At 42.5% G+C, this 21,005-nt stretch overlaps 2 protein-coding genes across 4 annotated transcripts in view; both read left to right on the plus strand.

Moving 5' to 3' along the window:
- The first annotated feature begins 54 nt into the window (after positions 1 to 54).
- On the plus strand, positions 55 to 5,581 carry hmgb3a (high mobility group box 3a). Its single transcript, XM_076289352.1, has 5 exons — positions 55 to 145; positions 2,344 to 2,548; positions 2,931 to 3,070; positions 3,270 to 3,444; positions 4,007 to 5,581. Exons 2-5 carry the CDS (start codon positions 2,399 to 2,401, stop codon positions 4,280 to 4,282), a joined length of 741 nt encoding a protein of 246 aa, XP_076145467.1. The 5' UTR covers positions 55 to 145; positions 2,344 to 2,398; the 3' UTR covers positions 4,283 to 5,581.
- A 5,980-nt stretch (positions 5,582 to 11,561) lies between these two features.
- arrb2b (arrestin, beta 2b) overlaps positions 11,562 to 21,005 on the plus strand; it is a 57,021-nt gene continuing 47,577 nt past the window's right edge. For all 3 annotated transcript variants that reach the window (XM_076289355.1, XM_076289354.1, XM_076289356.1), the window contains exon 1: positions 11,562 to 11,764. In XM_076289355.1, the coding sequence (XP_076145470.1) occupies positions 11,742 to 11,764 (23 nt within the window). In that variant the 5' untranslated portion in view covers positions 11,562 to 11,741. The remainder of the gene's footprint in view (positions 11,765 to 21,005) is intronic.

Consider the following 21,005-nt stretch of genomic DNA (forward strand, 5'->3'; position numbering starts at 1 on the left):
TTTTGAACCGGCGCGGCCGCTAGCCAATCAGACCAGTCTCGCATTGAACTAGCGCGAGGCTGTGCACATAGGATTTAGAGAGGCGAGAGAAGGGAAGACAGGAGAAAGGCGAGACTACAGCACTTCAGACAGCTCAACAACACAGGTATGGCCAAGTGTCCGAACATTTCTGCCTAGTATCTTAATACCCATTATACACTTTGATTTGTGCTATTAATGCAAAGTATCCATTGTATTGCATCCCCTTGTATAGGCTGTAGTTATATGATTCTTGCCTCTTTCCTGGTGTTTATTTTTATTCTGCTGGCTTTCATGTGTTATAAATAAGAGTTTTTCAGTCATATTTTGCTTATATGCATTTCCAAAAAGCTACCTAATGTTTTTCCAGAATTATGTATATGGTTATTTGAAAAGAAAAAGAAATGCAATGAAATCGGTCTAAATGAGTTAAAACGCCTAATTCATCCACTCTGTGATGAAAATTCGATCAGAAATGGATTGGTCATATGTCGTGTGAGATACTCTTTATTTTTTCTCACATAAAAGCGGTGCAAAGTTATTTAAATGAATTTTCATGTTGTGGCTATTCTTCACACGCATCGCTGCTGTGTGTGTAACACTATGAATATGGCTGGCTCTGTCCTGTCTACGAATAAGCCTGTCCTTCTAATAGAAACCCATTTCGATGACATCTTTGCAAATATTCAGTTATAATGGTAGAAAATATTCGGTTTCCACTAAATATTTTGCTCTCTATCTCATCATATAAAATATACTTGAATTTTCCCGTCAGAAATATATTTTTACACTTTGTATACGCTCGTCCAATGCTCATGCATTAAAATGGCTGGCGCTTTAAACCATTGACAAGGAGCTGCTCGTACACGCAGAAGGGACCGGAGATAATTTGAAGAAAAAAACAAATATGCAGCTGGCAAAACACTCCGCTTTTGTTCGTTTTCCTATGTAAATGACTATCTTCATCTCTGTTTGTAAAAGAAAAATGCATTTGGGTAGTTTTGTGCCTTTTCTGAACTTGACAGTTTCGATAGACTAACTCGCAGCAGAAATGGCTGGCGCATAGCCTTTGTTACAAACGGCATTGCACCAAGCCATAGCAATAGGGACAGCCCACAACTTTGGAAAATAGTTAAATATGTCTAAGTTAGCCATGACAGCGGGAAAAACACGGAAGGAATATGGAGTATGATGTCTGCTTTATCTAACATTAACATTTTGTTGTGGGAGCGTATATTTTTTACAGAATCGTCTTCGAAAACCCAGGGGGTGTGTTCGGCTTTGTTAGGCTAAAAAGCCTTCCCCTCGTTCGTCCCACAGAAGCCATTTTAATGAATGGGCGCTATTGCAAAGAAGAGCAAACCTTTCCTACTCTATACTGCTAGTACCAATAGCCTATGCTTGTACTGGGAGCGAAAGCAAAGCGTTTGGAGCCTTATTCTGTAAAAGTAATGGATTTTAAAGAAGCGTATTAGCAAGGAATGCAAGATGGAGGAAAATAAACAGCAGTTTCTCTCATGAGGACGCATTTCACAAAATGGAAGATGAATAAATCGCGTTGATGACCTTTCTGTTTTGTGAGAGCGAACTCGCCGCGCAATAGCATCATAATAACCCGTAGCGCACATAGGCTTTATAGCTGGTGAGGCAGTATGAATGTATGGCAGTTAAATAGAGTGATCCAAAGTTTAGACGCCAAAAAATAGACAATGATTAAAAAAAAAAAAAAAAAAACAGTAATGGACATGGGCGTTGGCGACAAAGGAAAATGGCATTTTCCTTTCAGAAAGCATTTTTATTTTCATATATTTTGGTCCATTAATTCAAATGAATAAATAACCATAATAATGTATTTTCTCACATGATTAAATGATAGGCTAATGAAATAATACTATTTTTTATTTCTATTTTTAAAAATGAAATCAATAAAAAAAAATCAGAAATTGGAAGCCTGTAATTGCTCATTTTTCCAAAAAAGCAATTTAGGACTTACCAGTTTAATACTGAATCCCCAGAGGAATTTAAGGCTGAATTAAAGAAGCAATGACAAATATAGCTCATTAATATCCTGAACACATTCTCACATCTAATGGGGAGGGTCCTTTGGCCCACGCCAAATTTGGTTTGGTAATGACTAGCATCACCTTCTCTGAAGCCAATTTAAATCAAGATGCCTGTGTGAAATCTGCTGTTTTATTAATTTCTTGAAATTGTCAGACCATTGCTGTTATGCAAAGGAGATTTTGTGCAGCTAAAGATCATTGCTCATTGTGGGTGACAATCAGTATTTAATGACATTTCAACCCTCTCCCCTCTCGCTTTCAGACACTAATAGAAAATCAGAAGGTCAAGGTGAACAAACTCCCCCTGTCAGATCAGTATGGCCAAAGGGGACCCCAGGAAGCCCAAGGGCAAGATGTCCGCCTACGCCTACTTCGTACAGACGTGCCATGAGGAGCACAAGAAGAAGACCCCTGAGATCCCTGTCAACTTCACAGAGTTCTCCAAGAAATGCTCTGGGAGATGGAAGGTTGGTCCACCCAGTCATATCAGGACTGTAGTCATGATGACACTTGCATGTCACTTCAAACACGACACAAACTTGGTCTGGCTTGTGCACTTTAAAGTGATGCACTTCATTCTGTTTATAATAGATTGTGATTGTTCATCCATACAAATTAGAATTGAAATTAATAGAATAAATAGAATTCAGTAAAGCATAATTTAATCTGAACAAAAACATAAACAGGGACCTTCATATTTTATTCACTTTGGTTTACCAGCAGCCTCGTACATAGCCATATAGTTTGTGTGACAGTAGTGGGAGTTGCACACAATAACATCAGTTTTGTTGATTAACCTGGTTTTCCCCAGAGCTGCTCAGTATGACTAAAGCTTATTTCTGTCCACAGATGATGACGGAGAAAGAAAAATCTAAGTTTGAAGACCTGGCCCGACAGGACAAGGTACGCTATGACCAAGAGATGATGCACTACAACCCAGGCAATAAGAGGGGCAAGAAGAAGGACCCCAATGCCCCCAAGAGACCACCGTATGTTAACCCCCTACTATCTACTGATCTTAACAGTAAACATTTCAGTTGTGTGTTATTGTACCTTGCATGAGCCTCAATAGGCTACTTGATTGTTACATTGTTCTTTGTGATTCTTCAAGACTCTATAAATGCTGTCCAATGAGTAGCCAAACGGTGTGTATTGCATGGTAGGCTAAACATCTTTACTCACTTACAGCTCGGGTTTCTTCATCTTCTGCTCAGACCACCGGCCTAAAATTAAGGCCCAGTTTCCCGGCCTCGGCATCGGAGATGTGGCCAAGAAACTCGGTGAAATCTGGAACAGTCTCCCAGATGGCAGTAAGCAGCCGTACCTACAGAAAGCTAACAAGCTGAAGGACAAGTATCAGAAGGTAAGTCTCCTGTGTACATGCTCATGTGCATGTAGTGTGTCGTTACCATACTATACTTTACTATACTCTACTGAATTTGAAAGAAATCTTTACAGGCCTTGCCATTCTTGCAAGTTAATTATATGGGCATGGCAATAAGAGAGTCCCCCAGTATACATAAATCCTGTGCATTATTTAAAATCACCCAGACCATGTGAATATTTTGAAACATATCTCTTTATCATTCCTTCTGAACTCCTTTAAAATTTTACAATATCAAGGAGCTTTTATGTTTGTTGCTGTAAGATGTCATACATCATTTCTTGTAAGGTAGCCCTTAAAAGATTGTATTTATTGGAAGTGTTTGCTTAAAAGATTGTATTTATTGGAAGTATTTGTTTAAAATATTGTATTTATTGGAAGTATTTGTTGTTACTGGAAGGTCTTCTTCTGCTCTATAGCTTGAATGTCAGTCCATTTGTAAGTCACGTTGGATAGAAACGCCATCTAAATGAATAAATGTGAAATGTGAAAGGTAAATGGAGCAAGCCCTCATTGAAATCTCCCGTTTCTTCATCTGCAGGATGTTGCTGACTACAGGTCAAAGGGCAAGGTGGGCGGCGGTGGTGGTGTCGTCGGCGGCGGTGGCGGTGTCGGCGGTGGTGGCGGGATGAGCATGAGTATGAGCATGGGCAATGGCATGGCCGTGGGTGCCATGAATATGGGCATGGGCATGGGCATGAGTATGGGTATGGCACCCAAGCAGATGATGAAAGGCCACAAGGACGATGATGACGATGAAGATGATGATGAGGACGAGGAAGATGAGGATGACGAGGATGAGGACGATGATGAATAGACTGGATTTGCCCATGTATTTTGCTATAATTAGGCTATAATTACATTATTATTATTATTATTATTCCACAATTTCTTTTACAGTTGAAGTGCAGTAGGGATAAGGACACACTGGTTGTCCTTCCGATCTGACTTCCCCTCCCAATTTCCACCATGAGTTCCTTTGACTATTCGTGTTTACTGTATGTGCTCTGCATCTCAAATTATGCTGCACTCAGTTGCAGAGCCACCAGTAGACTTTAGGAGCCCTTAACTTTCCAAGGAGTGAGTGAGTGTGTTTGTGTGTTTGTGTGTTTGTGTGTGTGTGTGTGTGTGTGTGTGTGTGTGTGTGTGTGTGTGTGTGTGTGTGTGCGTGTGCGTGTGCGTGCGTGTGTGCAAGCGAGTGTGAGTGTTAGGAAGGGAGGAGGTTGGATTTTCGGAGGCCCCAATCTACCAGAGATACATTTCAAGGGTATGGTAGCGCTCTGGTACGGTCTAGACTGTTGTTTCATATGGGGGTGATGGAAGACAGTTTTGGAGGCCCTGAGTGGTCCACTCAGAGGTGGAGCCTGTCATGCTCTGGTTTGAGGTGTAGAACCAATGCTGTGGGAGAGCAGACCTTGGCTCCTACCCCCTGACGTTTGTGTGTATGTGTGTGTTTGTGCGTGTTGCATCCACAATGTTGTCACAGTCCAATGTATTGACGATCTCTCTGTATTTAACCCACCTGGTGTATAATGAAATGCATTTAAACAAGTGGTAGCATTGCAGCATTTAAACATGTTCTTGTTTTATTATCCTTGACAAAGAGATGTCTAAGGTGGTGTGTGTGTGTAACTGTATATGCTTGATATAGACTAGTTATTTTCTTGTGTTTTTGTTACGTTCATAGGTATTGAAAACTGTACATGTGTTGGTGTCGATGATACCCATGCACTACACACTACTTCAGTCTATCAGTTAATCCCATGGTTTTCTTTTGCATTGTTGTGGGGCAATTTGAAACGAAAGATCTACGTTCCAGAATATCACGACATAGGCACCCATTAGCACTTAGACACCAGGGCCCTTGTGCTCGTCTATAGAAAGAAAAGAGAAAGGTATAGCTATTTCTCTTTCTTTCTTAGATATGTTAACATTTTTTTTTTTTTTTTTACAAGGTGCATTTTTAATATTAACTGTTGTGTATTCCTCATGTTTCATGAACAAACAGAGAGAGAGTGCGACTGTTGATGATAAATCTGTACTTATATGTATCTAAGATTTTCTTTTATATGTTTAGGATGCTATGTTTGCTATTAAAGCGACACATGCAGTTTTATAGCTGTGCTATTTCATTTGGCTGCTGCTCCTTCTGCCCATCTCACAGGCTGAATGGAACAACAAGGAGTCCTTTTATTAACAAATGAATGTGTTTGTGTCTTATTAATGAACAACCTGAAGACCTGCAATAAAGACGCCAAACATACGTTATTTGGGATCATTATATCACTGTGAAACAGAGGAGGACAAATTTGAAAGAAAAAAGAAAATGCACACGATTATCCCTAATGCCACCTGTGTGGCCCCTATTGTCATTACTTTCTTGGTTATGTAGTCACAGAGAATTAGTCCTCTTTGGCTGTAATGGTTCTCTTCAGTGAGTCCAAATGGCGCTGTTATTACTCACAGCAGGGAATACAGAAGATGTATTGTTAGACAATATTGACATCTACTTCATGGTATGGATTCCACAATAATGTAAAAGGTTCACAGTCTGGATGATCTAGACTAGAAGCCTTTAATTGAATTAAACCCGAGAAGATTGAATCGCCCATTAGATTATCTTGATCCTCTTTGACCATGTGCCTTTTTCCCCCTCAGAAAGTCTGCTCCTGTTTTTTGGAAGTGTTTTGGTTGGGTTGTGAGGAGGATTAAAAGGGGGTGTTTGAAGAGCTGAGATTAGGGCAGTTATAAAGAGCATGGATGGGGAGATCTCAGTGTCTGTGATCTGAGGTGCTGAGGCTTGCCTTAAGTAAGCTGCAGGGGCTCTGCAGTTGAGAGATCTAATTGCTCTTAATTCAGGAGTTTATGTCCTCAAGTTTACTAAGCAGGACAAGAGGGTGATTGTTTTTGCCCATATCTTTCAGACTTTTTTTGGGAATTCTTCAGATAGCTTGTTGGCCATTTTTCAGCTGCAGGAGCATGTGGAAGATGAGGATGTCGTTGAAATGTTGGAGTCAGGCACGCGTTATTAAAAATAAAAGATAAAGGGCATGACTGTGCTGATTAATAGCGCAAATTAAAAGTTCAAAAGTTCATGAAGAAACTATTTTTCTCAGCAGAGGAGGCTATCCGTATTATTTGGGGGAGGAGAAGTGCAGTTCCGCTACGGCGTCAATAAATGTATCTTTGGGGGTGAAATCAGTCAGAGAATGCCACAAATAAAAGGAACGGTTGAAGGTGTTGATTTATAACAAATCAAAGTTTAAGGTTTGGAAAAAGTATAGCTCTAAAAAGGCCACAGTAATTTCATTACTTGTGATGGACTATCAGAAAAGGTCAGTTCAATGCTGAAGTATTTCTGTTAAGCTCAGTTACGCTGAAGTATTTCTGACCACTGCTTTAAATGTGAATTATAACTAAAGTAATTTTAACTGGTTAGTATTCATCACATATTTCCCTTTCTCTGTCTGGGGGCTCTACTTGGTACATATTTTGTTGTCAACATTACCTGTTTCCTGTCTCGGGTTAGACATCCATTGTTAGATGTAACCCAAGGTGACCCAAGGATTATGGGATGGGTGGAGGACAGGTTCGTTTCGTGCTTTTGAAACATTCCAAACCAATCCAATGCTTTGTGAAGACAGAACTCAAGGGAGCAGTGCAGAGTCAAAGAGTGAACGACAAGGCTGAGTGGTGCACATGAGAACCCAGCCTGGTTTTTATTGGCTTAAACACCAATTCAATTTCAAAATTTAGATGAGTTGTCTCCAGATGTTCTGCTCTCTCTCTCTCTCTCTCTCTCTCTCTCTCTCTCTCTCTCTCTCTCTCTCCACAAGATACTGGCCTCACATGGTACCTCAATGTTCTGTCAAGGGGAAACCCGTCTGGTTTGTATTGGCTTAAACACCAATTCAATTTCAGAATTTAGATGACTTGTCTCCAGATGTTCTGCTCTCTCTCCTCAAGATGCTGACCTCACATGATGCCTCAATGTTCTGCTTATTAAGGCCTTGATTCTGCTCTCTTGCAGACGCACACAGATGTACACCAGGGACACGTAGCAGATCTTATCGTACATTTTAGTCTGGTTGGAGTCTGTCCATGCACAGTGGGTGCAAACAGGTCTGTGTGGTCAAAACAAAAATGAGAGGACACACAAATGTCTGCATATAGGGCCACAGGCACAGGAGGGACTTGAATAGTACACCCTCATGCATTCGCGGCTGCACAAAGAATAACTTTGGCCTAATAAGCCTTTGGCATTTGGAAAGAACTTTCATAGATGTTGCTCAACTGCTGCACAGTGAATGCAAAGCATCGACAAAAACGTTGTTTTCTTGGTACATGTTTCACATGTGTGTTCATATTGTTGAGTTTAGCGAACACACCTTAACCTTAACTCATCTGATATTATATCAGTGTCAGCTGCTGCTGAAATTGCATCAACTAGACTACTAGAGTGACTTTTAGGGGTCAGTTTATTCCCAGCTCTGCTCCAGAGCATTCAGGTGGACCAGGCTCTGAGCTCTCTTTATACTCACCATCTCTGTTGGGGGATGCATAGTTCCCCGATCTTTTCAAACTTGTGCAGATATTTCAGTTATCTGCATTTTTATCGGCTGTCAGTTATACACCGTACCTAACACCTTTCACTGTCACATACAAGTACTCAGGGTATTATAACACATCAGGGTGCACATCAATTCAATTCAAATTCAAAGAACTTTGTTTTTTCATTAGGAACTTCATGTGTGAAAAGCATCAATATGTGTCCAGTTCACCTACACACACATACACACTTATCATCATATACTGTACAACACCCAACATATCCCACACATCACATGGAGTGACCTGGCGACATACACATACAGTATAACATACCATGTCTAAATATACTTAAGAGCAACAATAATAAAGAGATGCCTTTGTGAGCGTTTCACTGTGTTGTGAAGTGGGCACCTTCCCTTGTCACAGTTTCACTGTGTTGTGAAGTGGGCACCTTCCCTTGTCACAGTTTTACTGAACTAGGCCGATGACACCTCCAGAGGAGTCTCAGACAGACATGAGAAGTAATGAAGTCTGTGGTTTGGGTGAGAACAGTCCTTGACGATGCATCACTTGCCCTGGATTACTTGCCTGATTACTCCCCTACATTTTGACACAAGTGTCTGTAGCCTACGTTTTTCTCCTTGCATTTTCAAAACTCATTCAAGGCTCATTATTTTGTGTTAATGCATTTGTGTTAAAGCCTCTAACACCTGGTCTTGTGCACTCGCTTTCCTCATTCACACATTTCAGTTTCCAGGTCTGCATACACTTTAGCTCATTCCTTACAAAGGTTTCCTCAATCGCATTCCTCAAGAGAAATGTTAAACGTTAAAGGAGCATTCAGTGATTATGCGCAATTTCAAGTCCATAATATTTTCTGTCACTATCAGCAAACATCCTGTGAGTACACTGTAAAAAAAAGCCTCCGAAAACTGGAAACAAACCAATTGCGGGCAGCCTGTCCCCAAAACAAAAACGAAACACTGTGTGGAGTTTCTCTGGCAATTCAGAAGGGCTTTGTTTGATCCTTGATTACAATATAATGTACATTGTTTTGGACAAAAGCGTTTGCTAAGAAATCTAAATATAAACATAAACATAAACAAATGCGATGTCATGCGCAATCGCTGACTGCACCTTTAAACCAATAAAGTAAACAATGTGCTCACACTGAGAAACATGTCTCACAGCAGCCACAAGAATACACTTGACTTCTGACATCCAATCAATCTACAAGCCACATACTGAGGTTCTATGAGTTGAGATGACATTGTAAGTGGCACCAACAGTGAATTTAATGTGGTTACCATCCAATTTTCTCCAGTTCATCTTTCTTTTCTCAACATATGCCAGTTCAGCCATTGTCCTTGCTTTGTTTGGGAAATTGTCTTCTAGTTTCCACTTCTTATTTGACAAAGATGGTCACTTTCTGATGAAAAGGGGTTATTCAGCTCAGTCTCGGAAAATAAACTATGACTGATTTCCTGTACATGAATTAAGCCATAGCCCTAGACTAAAAGAGAGTTTCAGTGAAAATTTCCATTGCAAAAATGTAAGTCCAGGGCTAAAGGGAAACTGGCTTTTAACATTCTTCTGAGAACTGGTTAAGATTAAAGTCATAGTGAGGGACTAACCTCACCGTTCCACTGTTGCTACGGCCTTTAAACTCAGTGTCTCAGATGCTACGCAATTTACACTGTTGACAGTGTTGAGGCTGTTTTTCTCACCATGGAGAGAAGAATGAGAGCATAGAGTAACAGGCAGCATCTAAGGCCCCTGTTCACAGACCACTCAGCAGGGCCTCTTGTGACCTTCAGCTTGCGTATCCACAAGGCAGTCAGGTGGAGAAGATCTACATGTGTGTGCTTGTGCTTGTGCTTGTGTGTGTGTGTGTGTGTGTGTGTGTGTGTGTGTGTGTGTGTGTGTGTGTGTGTGTGTGTGTGTGTGTGTGTGTGTGTGTGTGTTTGTGTGTGTCCATGGACACGTATGTGAGGGGTAATTGTGCAAGACCATAATATGTTCAAAAGGGAAATAAAGTAGTCATTGACATATAGTGTCTCTCCTGGCCCAGCTATTGTAAATAAACATATCATCAAATACAGGGCAAATTTGCTGACCAGCAGGAAACAGAACAGGGAAAGGAGGGCAGCAGTGGGTCTGAGGTCCTGTGCGAGCGTGCTCTGGGTGAGATCAGGAAAGCGGCCCGGTATGTGCAAGTGTTGGCTCATGGCAGGGCTCCCTTGCCCCCATGCAGAGCAGCTGATGTGAACAGGAACATTGTGTATGAGTACTGGTTCTCTGACTGGTGATAACAGAGACTGAGGTCAATAAAAGTTTCCTGAGTGAAATGCATCTCATGTTGGAGAATTATATTAAGATGTATGATGATCAGATCTGAGGTTCTTCAAGAAATAGATAATTGCAAATAGAGCACCCTGGCCTTTGGCCTTCGTATATTTATTAAAATAAATATAATATATTGCTACAATGTGTACAACAAACTTACTGTCTGTTAATTCTTCTTAACTTAGTTACTTAGCCCTTAATTTTAACACCAGGAAGGCAGGAATGTTGTGTTTTCAGTGGAGGAAAGTTGAAATCTATCTGCGGTGCTGCATATTCTCTTTTGTGAATGCACTGCAAACTTTCAACTAATGAACCACTCTGCAGTTATTCTGCGTTTCAATACGAGAGCCAACTCCTTAAAAATCATTTATATGTAGCCTACTTCAAACCATATATTCTCATCATCCTGGAGAAGTGAGAGCTATCTAAAATGTACTGTTAATGTTTCAGCATACTGATATTTCTATTATGTTTTGTCTCCTATAATCTTCAAGAACACCTAAGTTTGTGTTGCTTAAAAATCCATGAAGATTGAAGTCATACCTACATGCAGTTCCAAAATGTTGCCAGCAGAGAGCACCAGGGAGTATGTTGTACTGTTATTTCCTTGCATGTCAGAGGACACAAGTGGTACCCTGTTGTGGGAAACTTTAATGGGTAAACTGTATTACATGGAATTTACTTGGAATACTCTCTAGGCTCTAGGCGCTGCCCAAGTAAGTAAATATGTATAGTTTAGTCACCTATTAGTAGGCATCAACTTCAAGCAAACAACTTCAATCTTCAAAAGCACACAGGCCTGTAAAACCAGACTAAAAACAGACAGCATTAAGCAAATGAAAATGAATAGGCTAAAGGAGAAAAAGAAAGAAGAAAGAATTGAAAGGGGATTGGAGGGAAGGGATAGAGGAAGATCAGCTCTATTGAAGGACAATAAGGTTTGCCTTGGCCACACAAAACTCGCTGACTGCAAAATATTGCATATGCACGAAGTTGTTAAGGATGCAATTATTTGTTATTTTCTTTATCTATTACTGTGAGTTACACCCTCTCGCCGAAAATGAATTTAATTGGCAGTCCCAAGGGCAGGGCGGGCATGCAAAGATAGAGCACAGTTCGGCGCATTTAATTGGATAGGACAAGTGCCAGTTACGAGTAGAGGGAACGCCCCAATTCAGTGCTGCTGTCAGAGGCGGTCGACGGAATCGAGAGAGAGAGGTTTCCGTCTGCGGAAACGAATCGACAAGAGAGAGAGCGAGCAAATTCATAGGGCTCCGAGAGGAAGAAAGACTGAAGAGAAAGGTGGACCCAGCGCAAACACACATTCACCTTACTTGAATACATTTATACTTAAAACATTGAAGATAAGGCCTGCGGAGATGGGCGATAAGGCGGGGACCAGGTAAGAGTCTTTTTTTCTCACCCCCCGGTTTCACCGTAGGCTACTTTGCAAGTTTCGCTGTATTTCGAGAGATCGATGCAATAGGCTGTAGTGCAACATTTTTAACATAGCCTATATTATAAGCGCTTCATTAACCATTTGGGTGAACCAGTGAGGAGTCTCCGGGAACCAGGTAGCGTTATAGGCTATTCTCCTAACGATGGCACAGCTATTGGTGTCAAAAATGTATAGTGCTAGCTATCCAAGCGTTATGCAGCTAGTGAACGATTGAAAAGGACACCGCAGTTCAACCAACTGTCTGTCTACTTACGTAGGGTGGGGTTAGGACTGACCAGCTTTCGTGCTTTCAGCAAAATGGCAAAAATACATATCGGTGTCCTGCTTTTGATTCGGTTGTCCAGTCATCTTCTAACAGGAACACTGGACTCTTCTGAACAACGTGATTTCTTTACTCAACACTGTCAGTCTATAGTAGCCTACTGATTAAGTGGGCTACGCGAATGTATCTATATCGGGTTAGGATACTTGTAACATTGTCTGTAACTTGCAACATTGTTAATACGCCATTTGATAGTGATTCCAAGTCATCCGCAGCGTTGCTGTTATTTTGTATATCTGAACCCTTAGCTCTTTGGCTAACATTTCAGCCAGCAGTTATGGCGTTTTTATAAACAACTTACACGAATGTGAAAATAGCCATAGGCTACAAAAATGAACAGTCGGATACGAGTTTGGAGTCTGTGCCCTATGCGCAATCTGCATCAACGTAAGAGAGAAGTAACTGTTGCAACTTCCAGCTAAATATTTAACGCGCGTAGCTCGCGACTTCAAGCACAACTTCGTCCTTCGTTTGGGTTTCCGTTTGTGACAACAACAGATAACCAAACGTACCACGCAATCTAAAGAGATTTTTTAGCCTCCTTATGTACTCTCTGCGCTCTCTCTATGCGTTAAGAACGAATCAGACGACCCCTGCACTGTCGTGGTGGAGATGTGCGTGTGTTGTAACCTAGAAAACCTATTTTATTTCACATTCATTCCCCGCCCACGCTTTACGCATTGTGCTAGTATACTGACTGAAGAGAAGGGTAGCCTTGGTGCTTGCTGTTTTTTATTTTTTTTATTTTAGCCCTCTGCCTTGGGTGGCTTCTATGGCGTTTCTTTGAAAGCACGGTTCTACACAAATATGTCACCGGCTCTTCGCGAGGACCCCCTCCTTCAGGTAGTGACGTGGGTTTGACGTCTGACTTTGAATACATTTTAATAGCCTACACGCACGGTACACACGTGGATTTGGATGTCATTGGAAAGTGTAAAAATGGAGTACAGTATGCCACCGCTACAGAAGCATTTCCCTTAGGCCTACCTTTCCTTTTCCCACATATGTTTGGCAGTCTTGACGGGTACCTGGGTATACAAACAGACCCTCAAGAGGCTTATAAGTTGTTTTCGCGTCGCACTGTGTGATAATCAGCTTAAAACATGTTTTTTGCCAGAAGGGAACAGTTGGTCTAGGCTCATGCCAAAACAGCTAAAGCAGGAAAGAACTCTGGGTTCATAATTGATTGACACACATTCAGGATACCAAGAGGTTTGCCAGTGAGAGGAGTGTTTGTGTGTGTAGGTGTCACTGGCTGTTCTCTCTGCATTCCAGTTGGGTTGAGACAATTTAAAACTCTCTTTAACGATATCTCTCTCTCTCTCTCTCTCCCTCCCTCTCATACATCCAACTCCTATTTTTCTTGCCTGCCCTCTCTCTTTCTCATCAGTATGATCTCATTTGTTCATTACCCTGCTCCTTTCCTCTCTGTAATTCTCTCCGTCTCTCGCTCAATTCACAAGAGATGTGTAGGCTGGGAGGTGTGGGTGCATACAGCTCCATGATGCTGCGCTCAGTGGCTGATCCAGAACTGCTGCAGGCAGGCTTCAAAATTGGTTGAAATGCAATTCAATTATGAAATGTGTTATTTGTAGACTTTGTCTTTGTCTTTTTCCCCATCTATTTTGGCTCTCCTCATTTTCCACTTACAAGAACATGACTAAAGACAAGGGTGAAAGGTCAGTTTAAATGAGAAACCTCAGGTGGGAAGGTTGAGAGACCCACTGTGCTACTGCCAACTGGCGTAATGCGTGCATTTACTTTCCGCCTCTGCAGCCATTGTGGTTGCTGCTCTAAACCCGACAGCAAAAAAAAGCCTATAAAATATTTTAATATAGGTTTCATTAGATGCAGTGTGCTGTTTTGAACAACAATTTCATTTGGTGCATGCATTTTCTTGATTCCTCAGCTCTTCAGCTTTTTGCGATGTGTTTATGATATATCTTTATGATTTCTTAGAACTTGATATCTATCTAAATTGACACTATTCTAGTGAAGCTGTAAGTCACTAATTTTTTCACTCAAAATGATTTGCTAGGCCACATCACCTTGCAGGAATGATGTGTAGCAGCTCGAAACTTGACCTTGGAGGGAGAATCCTTTTGTGTATTTGACCAGCATGCAACCACTCTGAGACAGTTTAATTGATGGTGTTGTGACATCAGCCTCAAACTAGTTGCATCACGTCTTTCTGTTTTCTTTGAAATATTGGCAACATTATCACAGTATCTGAGGACTTGAATATTCCACCACGTTGAGAACAAGAAATGTGCAAACACAAACTGCAAGAAATTGCAAAATGGCGAACATCTAACAAGAGTTCTTTACCAGCTTCATTCCTGCATGGTGAAAGAAGCAAATGGTTGCACTGTGGATGTAGGCAGATGGGGCGGCACACTCGAGAGGGAGAAGGAACCCCTTAGCACACAGAAGCATTCCTGCACCTCCTCAAGGTGAACCAATCTGTGTGCGGTGAGATTCCTTCAGTGACTGGGGCCTCCATCTAACGTCATATGTCAGAATGGGAGGTCAAGCAACAGGCGTTCGTCTCGAATGATTCAGAGAAAAGTCTCTTTGAAATATAGAGTGTGTTGACATGCAGGCACTTAAAGTGCAGAAAACGGACCCTGCATGGAAGGTGTAGACAAGTTAGACCTAAACAGATGCCCTGCTCAGGTTAGCAGCTCTGAAATCCCTCTGCTGCCACCATTGTGATTTCACAGGATTTGCCACCCATCATTTATCCAAATGGCTGTAGATAGACCACATTAATGAGATGAGGTATACTCATTAATTGATGGAGCTGCCACGCAACGAAGGATTAATGTGTCGTTCGCTGACCTTTGTCTTTTGGGGATGAAGGTTGCTGCCCATTGAAGAGGTTATTTTAGATTTTAATCTTCTCTCATTTCTTGCACATATCCCAGTGTGTCCTTGTCAACCCCTCCCTCTTCTGTTCTCTCTCTCTCTCTCTCTCTCTCTCTCTCTCTCTCTCTCTCTCTCTCCGCATCCCTTTCCACCCACCAATTCAATCCGAGTGTGTGACCACTCCAGACCACCGAGAGGCTTTGCTATTTCCATGGTAACAGCAACAAGCAGGTCCGCCGTGAGCTGTCCAAAGTCCTGCCTGTTTACAGAGGCAAATGTTATTGCCAGAATGAGCTCTCTAACCAAATGACCTTCCCTTGCTTCTCTACTCTCCTCCACACTGCTCTGCTTGTATGCATACTTTTTTTCTCACTACCTCAGTCACTATCTGTGTACTCTCCTCTTCCTTCCTCTTTTTTCTTTTCAAATCATAATCTGTCCATCTCTGTGCGGTCAGGAACTCCTAGGTGTGTGTGTGTGTGTGTGTGTGTGTGTGTGTGTGTGTGTGTGTGTGTGTGTGTGGTAAAATGACGGTTCTCTCTAAATGACATGGCAAGTGGTTTGCATGTGTTCTAAATGACATCCAAGTTGCTTGCATGTGTCTGCACAGGTGTGTGTGTGTTTGCAGTAGCCACATTTGATGTGTTGTAGTGTATGTGTGTTCACACTTTTTCTGTCTTGTCATACCGGCTCATGCTCCCACACACCTTCACACTGCGTTAGCACATATTTACACACACGCACACAGGAACACCTCACCATCTCATCTGTTTAATGGTGTTATTATCTGGTGCTTGCTCGGTGAGCCTATAAATTTGTCTGGCTGGGTGTACAGCTTCCTCGCAGGGGCCTTGGGTCCTGTGCTTTATGTCCTCCCCAACTCCTTCCTCCTCCTTCCTCCTCCTCCGCTCCAGCAGTCCCATCCCGACTCCACTCTCTCGCAGTCTCTCAAGGTCACACGGTCACATCTCGACTCATTGTCTCACGGTCACACCGCACTCAGATGCTGGACAGCAAGGGGCCTGGGCTCCACCACACCTGGAGGGACTTGCTGCGGCAAAGTATGTAGACGTGATGTCGCTGTGAAAATGTGTACCACCACTTCTTCCACACGCAACATGCAAGGATTAAAGTTCTCCGTCGTAGGACGGATTTCCGTCAATTTGATTTTAGAAATGTCATATTTGAGATCGATGCAGATCCGATGAGAAAAAAAATAGGAGGGGGGGGGACTATCACCTTTGCTTTTCCTTTTTTAAGGCAACTACAAATATTAGGTCCGATGAATTAATGTGTGTGATGGTAAATGTTTAAAGACCTAATAGTGTTCTTGAGAACTTTCTGTGTCTCAATCAGTGACCGCTCAAGAAGATAGCCTACGTCAGCCATGAGTTTCGCTTTGTTTATGTTGTAGCTACACACTTGTCTCGGGCGTTTGCTTAAAAAAAAAAAAGAACACGTATGGAGGACTATAACGGTCTAAAAGTTGGATTATAGTGATACATTAGAGACAGCTGATGAGGTTGGCCAATCCTTTTTTGGATATGATATTGTGAGCTCTATGTGCGAATTCGGAGAAGAAGCGTAGCTGTGTTCTTTCCGTGCATCAATGTAGACAATTACTATCGCGAACTCTTGGCAGGGGAGGTCATTCATTTTGGGTGTCACCTATGACTTGAACAGATAGCCTGCTATGCCACCCGATGTAGGCTACTATTATTGTTACAGTTTTTAATCAATGCAACTAACATTATGTGTAAAGCGACGCAATATGAACCGTAGCCTATGTAATTTATTATCCCGTCTGTTATGACATGTACAACAATGTTTTTCACAATTTGCGACGGAAGGTTTTGACTGAGCGTGTTAGCATAAAAAAAATAATAATATCACTGTCATCATCGCGAACTGTTGAGTAAGGGGGTCAGTCTGTTTGTGACGCACAGACAGCCTTGTAGCCTATTTTGCTTAGGCCTCACTTTTAACGACAGTAGGTTGTGAGTGTATGTTGACAAAAAATAACCATACAATTAAAATAGTCAACTTAAAACTTTGCTATAAAATATTATTAATTTATAGCACAAAACCATAACCAGTAGGCCTACCAGAACCTTGCATATTAGCGTCATGATTTGTGTGCGTCTATTTGGCAAGGCCACTAGCTGTCATGGATGCGTTGTTGCTAAAGGAAGGTAAGGCAGGTGTCAAAAGTTAAAAAATAAATGGAGATGGGCAGCTGTTGGAAACGGGGGAGAACTAACAAGCCATGGTGTAAAGAAATTAAAGTGCCAGGGGTTTGCTTTTGCGCGGTTCGCTACAAGAAAATTGTTTATGGATGCAATAGGAAAACGTTTTAGCACGCCACCAATCAGAAGACCGCCATAAGGTTAACGTTCGTGCACTTCAGGACATCTTCCCTACCTGGTGCAACTAGCCACCACGACAGAGGTAGGCTACGTTTATCTATGGCTGACCGTTTTTACGTTTAGAAAGTAGGCTACGCATGATCTTAAATATCGCAACCTCTTGTTATACAATCTGTTGCTGAAGACAAAAACACCGTCTCCAGATTGTCGTTATCAAATGCGCAGACCTCCTGCATGAGCACACACAGACTGAGAGACTGCTAATTGGAAAACTGAGTTGTCTGTAAAACTCAAAATGACCATGTTTTCATTAAATGCCGATGAGGCAACAAATGGAAATATGAACAATATCTAGAATGTTCTGATTCGTTACTCTGATGAGGAAATGGGAAGTCTTGCAAACTTGATTTTATAGATTTTACTTGGTGTTGAATTGCATATTAACAAGAAAAAAATCTCCCCTTTAAACACTTTTGGCCTGAAGTAATTAAATAAGAGTGTGTTAAAGCCTTTCTACAATATTGCTGCAGTAGAAAAGAACAGCAATGGCTAATCAGCAATGGTCAGGGATGGTACTAAAATATATTTTTGTTCATCAGGAAAACTCAATCTCAATCAAGAACACTCAATTCGCCTTATTCACATGGCGGCCATTGGCGGCTAAAACGAGGCTACAGGGTACACAAACCATAGGATTGTTATGTTCTATGCATTCACCTGTAGGTGGCATTAATTATATAGTAAGTGTACCCTGTAGCCTCGTTTTGGTTTAAACAATGGCCGCCGTGTGAATAAGGCGAATACTCCCTTTACTTTGCTGTTTGCATCTTTTTGTACATTAAAAACCAATAGGTCGCGACCGCAAAAGGGGTGCTATCTCTATAGGTAGATATGAACAACGTATGACTTATGGCCTGAAAAAAGTTCAGTCAAACGATTTTTTTTCACTTTAATCCCTGAACATGCCGTCATTGTGTGTGTGTGTGTGCACGCGCGTGTGTTGGAGGTGCATCCACCTGTTGGTTTGCTATAGCTTCTCGGGTAGGCTAGCTATGCAGATGAATTCACTCATGGCATTTAAGTAAGTATGTATAGTATATATACTCTTTTGATCCCGTGAGGGAAATTTGGTCTCTGCATTTATCCCAATCCGTGAATTAGTGAAACACACTCAGCACACAGTGACCACACAGTGAGGTGAAGCACACAATAATCCCAGCGCAGTGAGCTGCCTGCAACAACAGCGGCACTCGGGGAGCAGTGAGGGGTTAGGTGCCTTGCTCAAGGGCACCTAACCGGCAACCCTCCGGTACAAGTCCGAAGGCCACGGCTGCCCTACTCTTTGGCCGAGAGTGGAGTATATTGTTTCAGTGAATGTGCTGTAGCTCAAAACATTAGCCTCTCCGCTGCACATCCTTTCTACTGTCAACATGTGTGTGTGTGTGTGTGTGTGTGTGTGTGTGTGTGTGTGTGTGTGTGTGTGTGTGTGTGTGTGTGTGGGCCACGAGTGAGAGCTGAGGGTTTTGTGGGGTCCGGCTGATGGGACATAATGTCCGGTCTGGGAGAGAAAATGAAACTTGTGGCTTGACCATGATTGAATACAAGCGAGGACAGTGTGGAGAACTTTACACACATACACAAAATTGTAGGATAATTGTTTTTTTTATATAAAGAGCTTCTTTTTTTTGTGACAAAAAACAATCAGCATGGGTAGATACTCTATATCTCTGTGTCTGTGTGTGTGTAATCCTTCATTCTGCCAATCTTGCCATCTGAACACCACCTCCTCCAAAACCCACTCCCGTCTGCCTCTTCTCTGGTACCTCATCAAGGTGGTGACGTCCGTGTAGGCAACAGTGTCCACTCGTGTGTGTGCACTTGAGTCTCCAACTCTCCACTTCACTCCTCTCCTCCCTCACTGGTCCCACTGCACTGGAGACCCAACACTACTGCTGCTACTAATACTCTCACTACCCCTTCTGCCGTGGCCAAAGAATTGTGTTCTCTTTGCTGCTGCTGCTGATGCGACTACGGCTCCTCCAGAGGAGATGGAGCTAGATGTCTCTGGGCCGTGCTGTGTGGTGGGGTGGGGCGGTTAGCCCAGAGCCCTGTGGGTGGAAGGAGGTGGTGTGGGTTAGGCTGAGGTGGCGATGAAGCGGATGCTGTGCACAAATCTGATGCAGTCTCTCGACAGAGGCAGCCATTCAGGGTTGGTGATTGCGAGTATGAAAAGCAGGCCTGGTTGTTGCAGATCTTGCAGAAGTTGTTTTTTTTGCGTGTATTTGTGTGTTACCATTGTTGCGTGTCACTTTCTTTGTTTCTTTCCCTCTCACTCTCTCTTTCTCTCTGTCTCTCTGTCTGTCTCATGTGCGCACACACACACACACACACACACACACATTCTCTCTTACACACACACACACACACACACACACACACACACACAAACACAAACACACATACACACTACACAATATGGATTTTGAATCCAATAATTTCTTGCCCTCTCTCTTTGTCCCCCCCATCTCTCTGCTCTTATCTTCTCTCTCACAGCTCTCAGCCACTTTCAATCGGGATGTTTCTCACAGTCCCGTGCATTTGCATGTTGTTTGTATATCTGCAGATGAGCACACACGCACACACACCAAGAGAAACACATACACACACACACACACACACACACACACACACACACACACACACACACACACACACACACCAGGCACACACACACACACACACACCAGGCACACACACACACACACACACACACACACCAGGCACACACACACACACACACACACCAGGCACACACACACACACACACACACACACACCAAACACACACACACACACACACACACACACACACCAGACACACACACACACACACCAGGCACACACACACACCAGGCACACACACACACACACCAAGAGCAACACATAGGCACACACACCAAGAGCAACACATAGGCACACACACACACACACACACCAAGAGAAACACATAGGCACACACACACACACACACACCAAGAGAAACACATAGGCACACACACACACACACACACACACACACACCAAGAGAAACACATTAGGCACACACACACACACATACACACCAAGAGAAACACATAGGCACACACACACACCAAGAGAAACACATAGACACACACACACCAAGAGAAACACATAGGCACACACACACACACACCAAGAGAAACACATAGGCACACACACACACACCAAGAGAAACACATAGGCACACACACACACACACACACACACACACACCAAGAGAAACACATAGGCACACACACACACACACACACCAAGACAAACACATAGACACACACACACCAAGAGAAACACATAGGCACACACACACACACCAAGAGAAACACATAGGCACACACACACACACACACACCAAGAGAAACACATTGGCACACACACACACACCAAGACAAACACATAGACACACACACACCAAGAGAAACACATAGGCACACACACACACACCAAGAGAAACACATAGGCACACACACACACACACACACACACCAAGAGAAACACATAGGCACACACACACACACACACCAAGAGAAACACATAGACACACACACAC

Source organism: Alosa pseudoharengus, unplaced genomic scaffold (assembly GCF_046254945.1).
Source record: "Alosa pseudoharengus isolate Yale_2024_CS ecotype anadromous, Long Island Sound unplaced genomic scaffold, YU_APseudo_1.1 YU_APseudo_1.1_scf_17, whole genome shotgun sequence".
NCBI lineage: Eukaryota > Metazoa > Chordata > Actinopteri > Clupeiformes > Clupeidae > Alosa > Alosa pseudoharengus.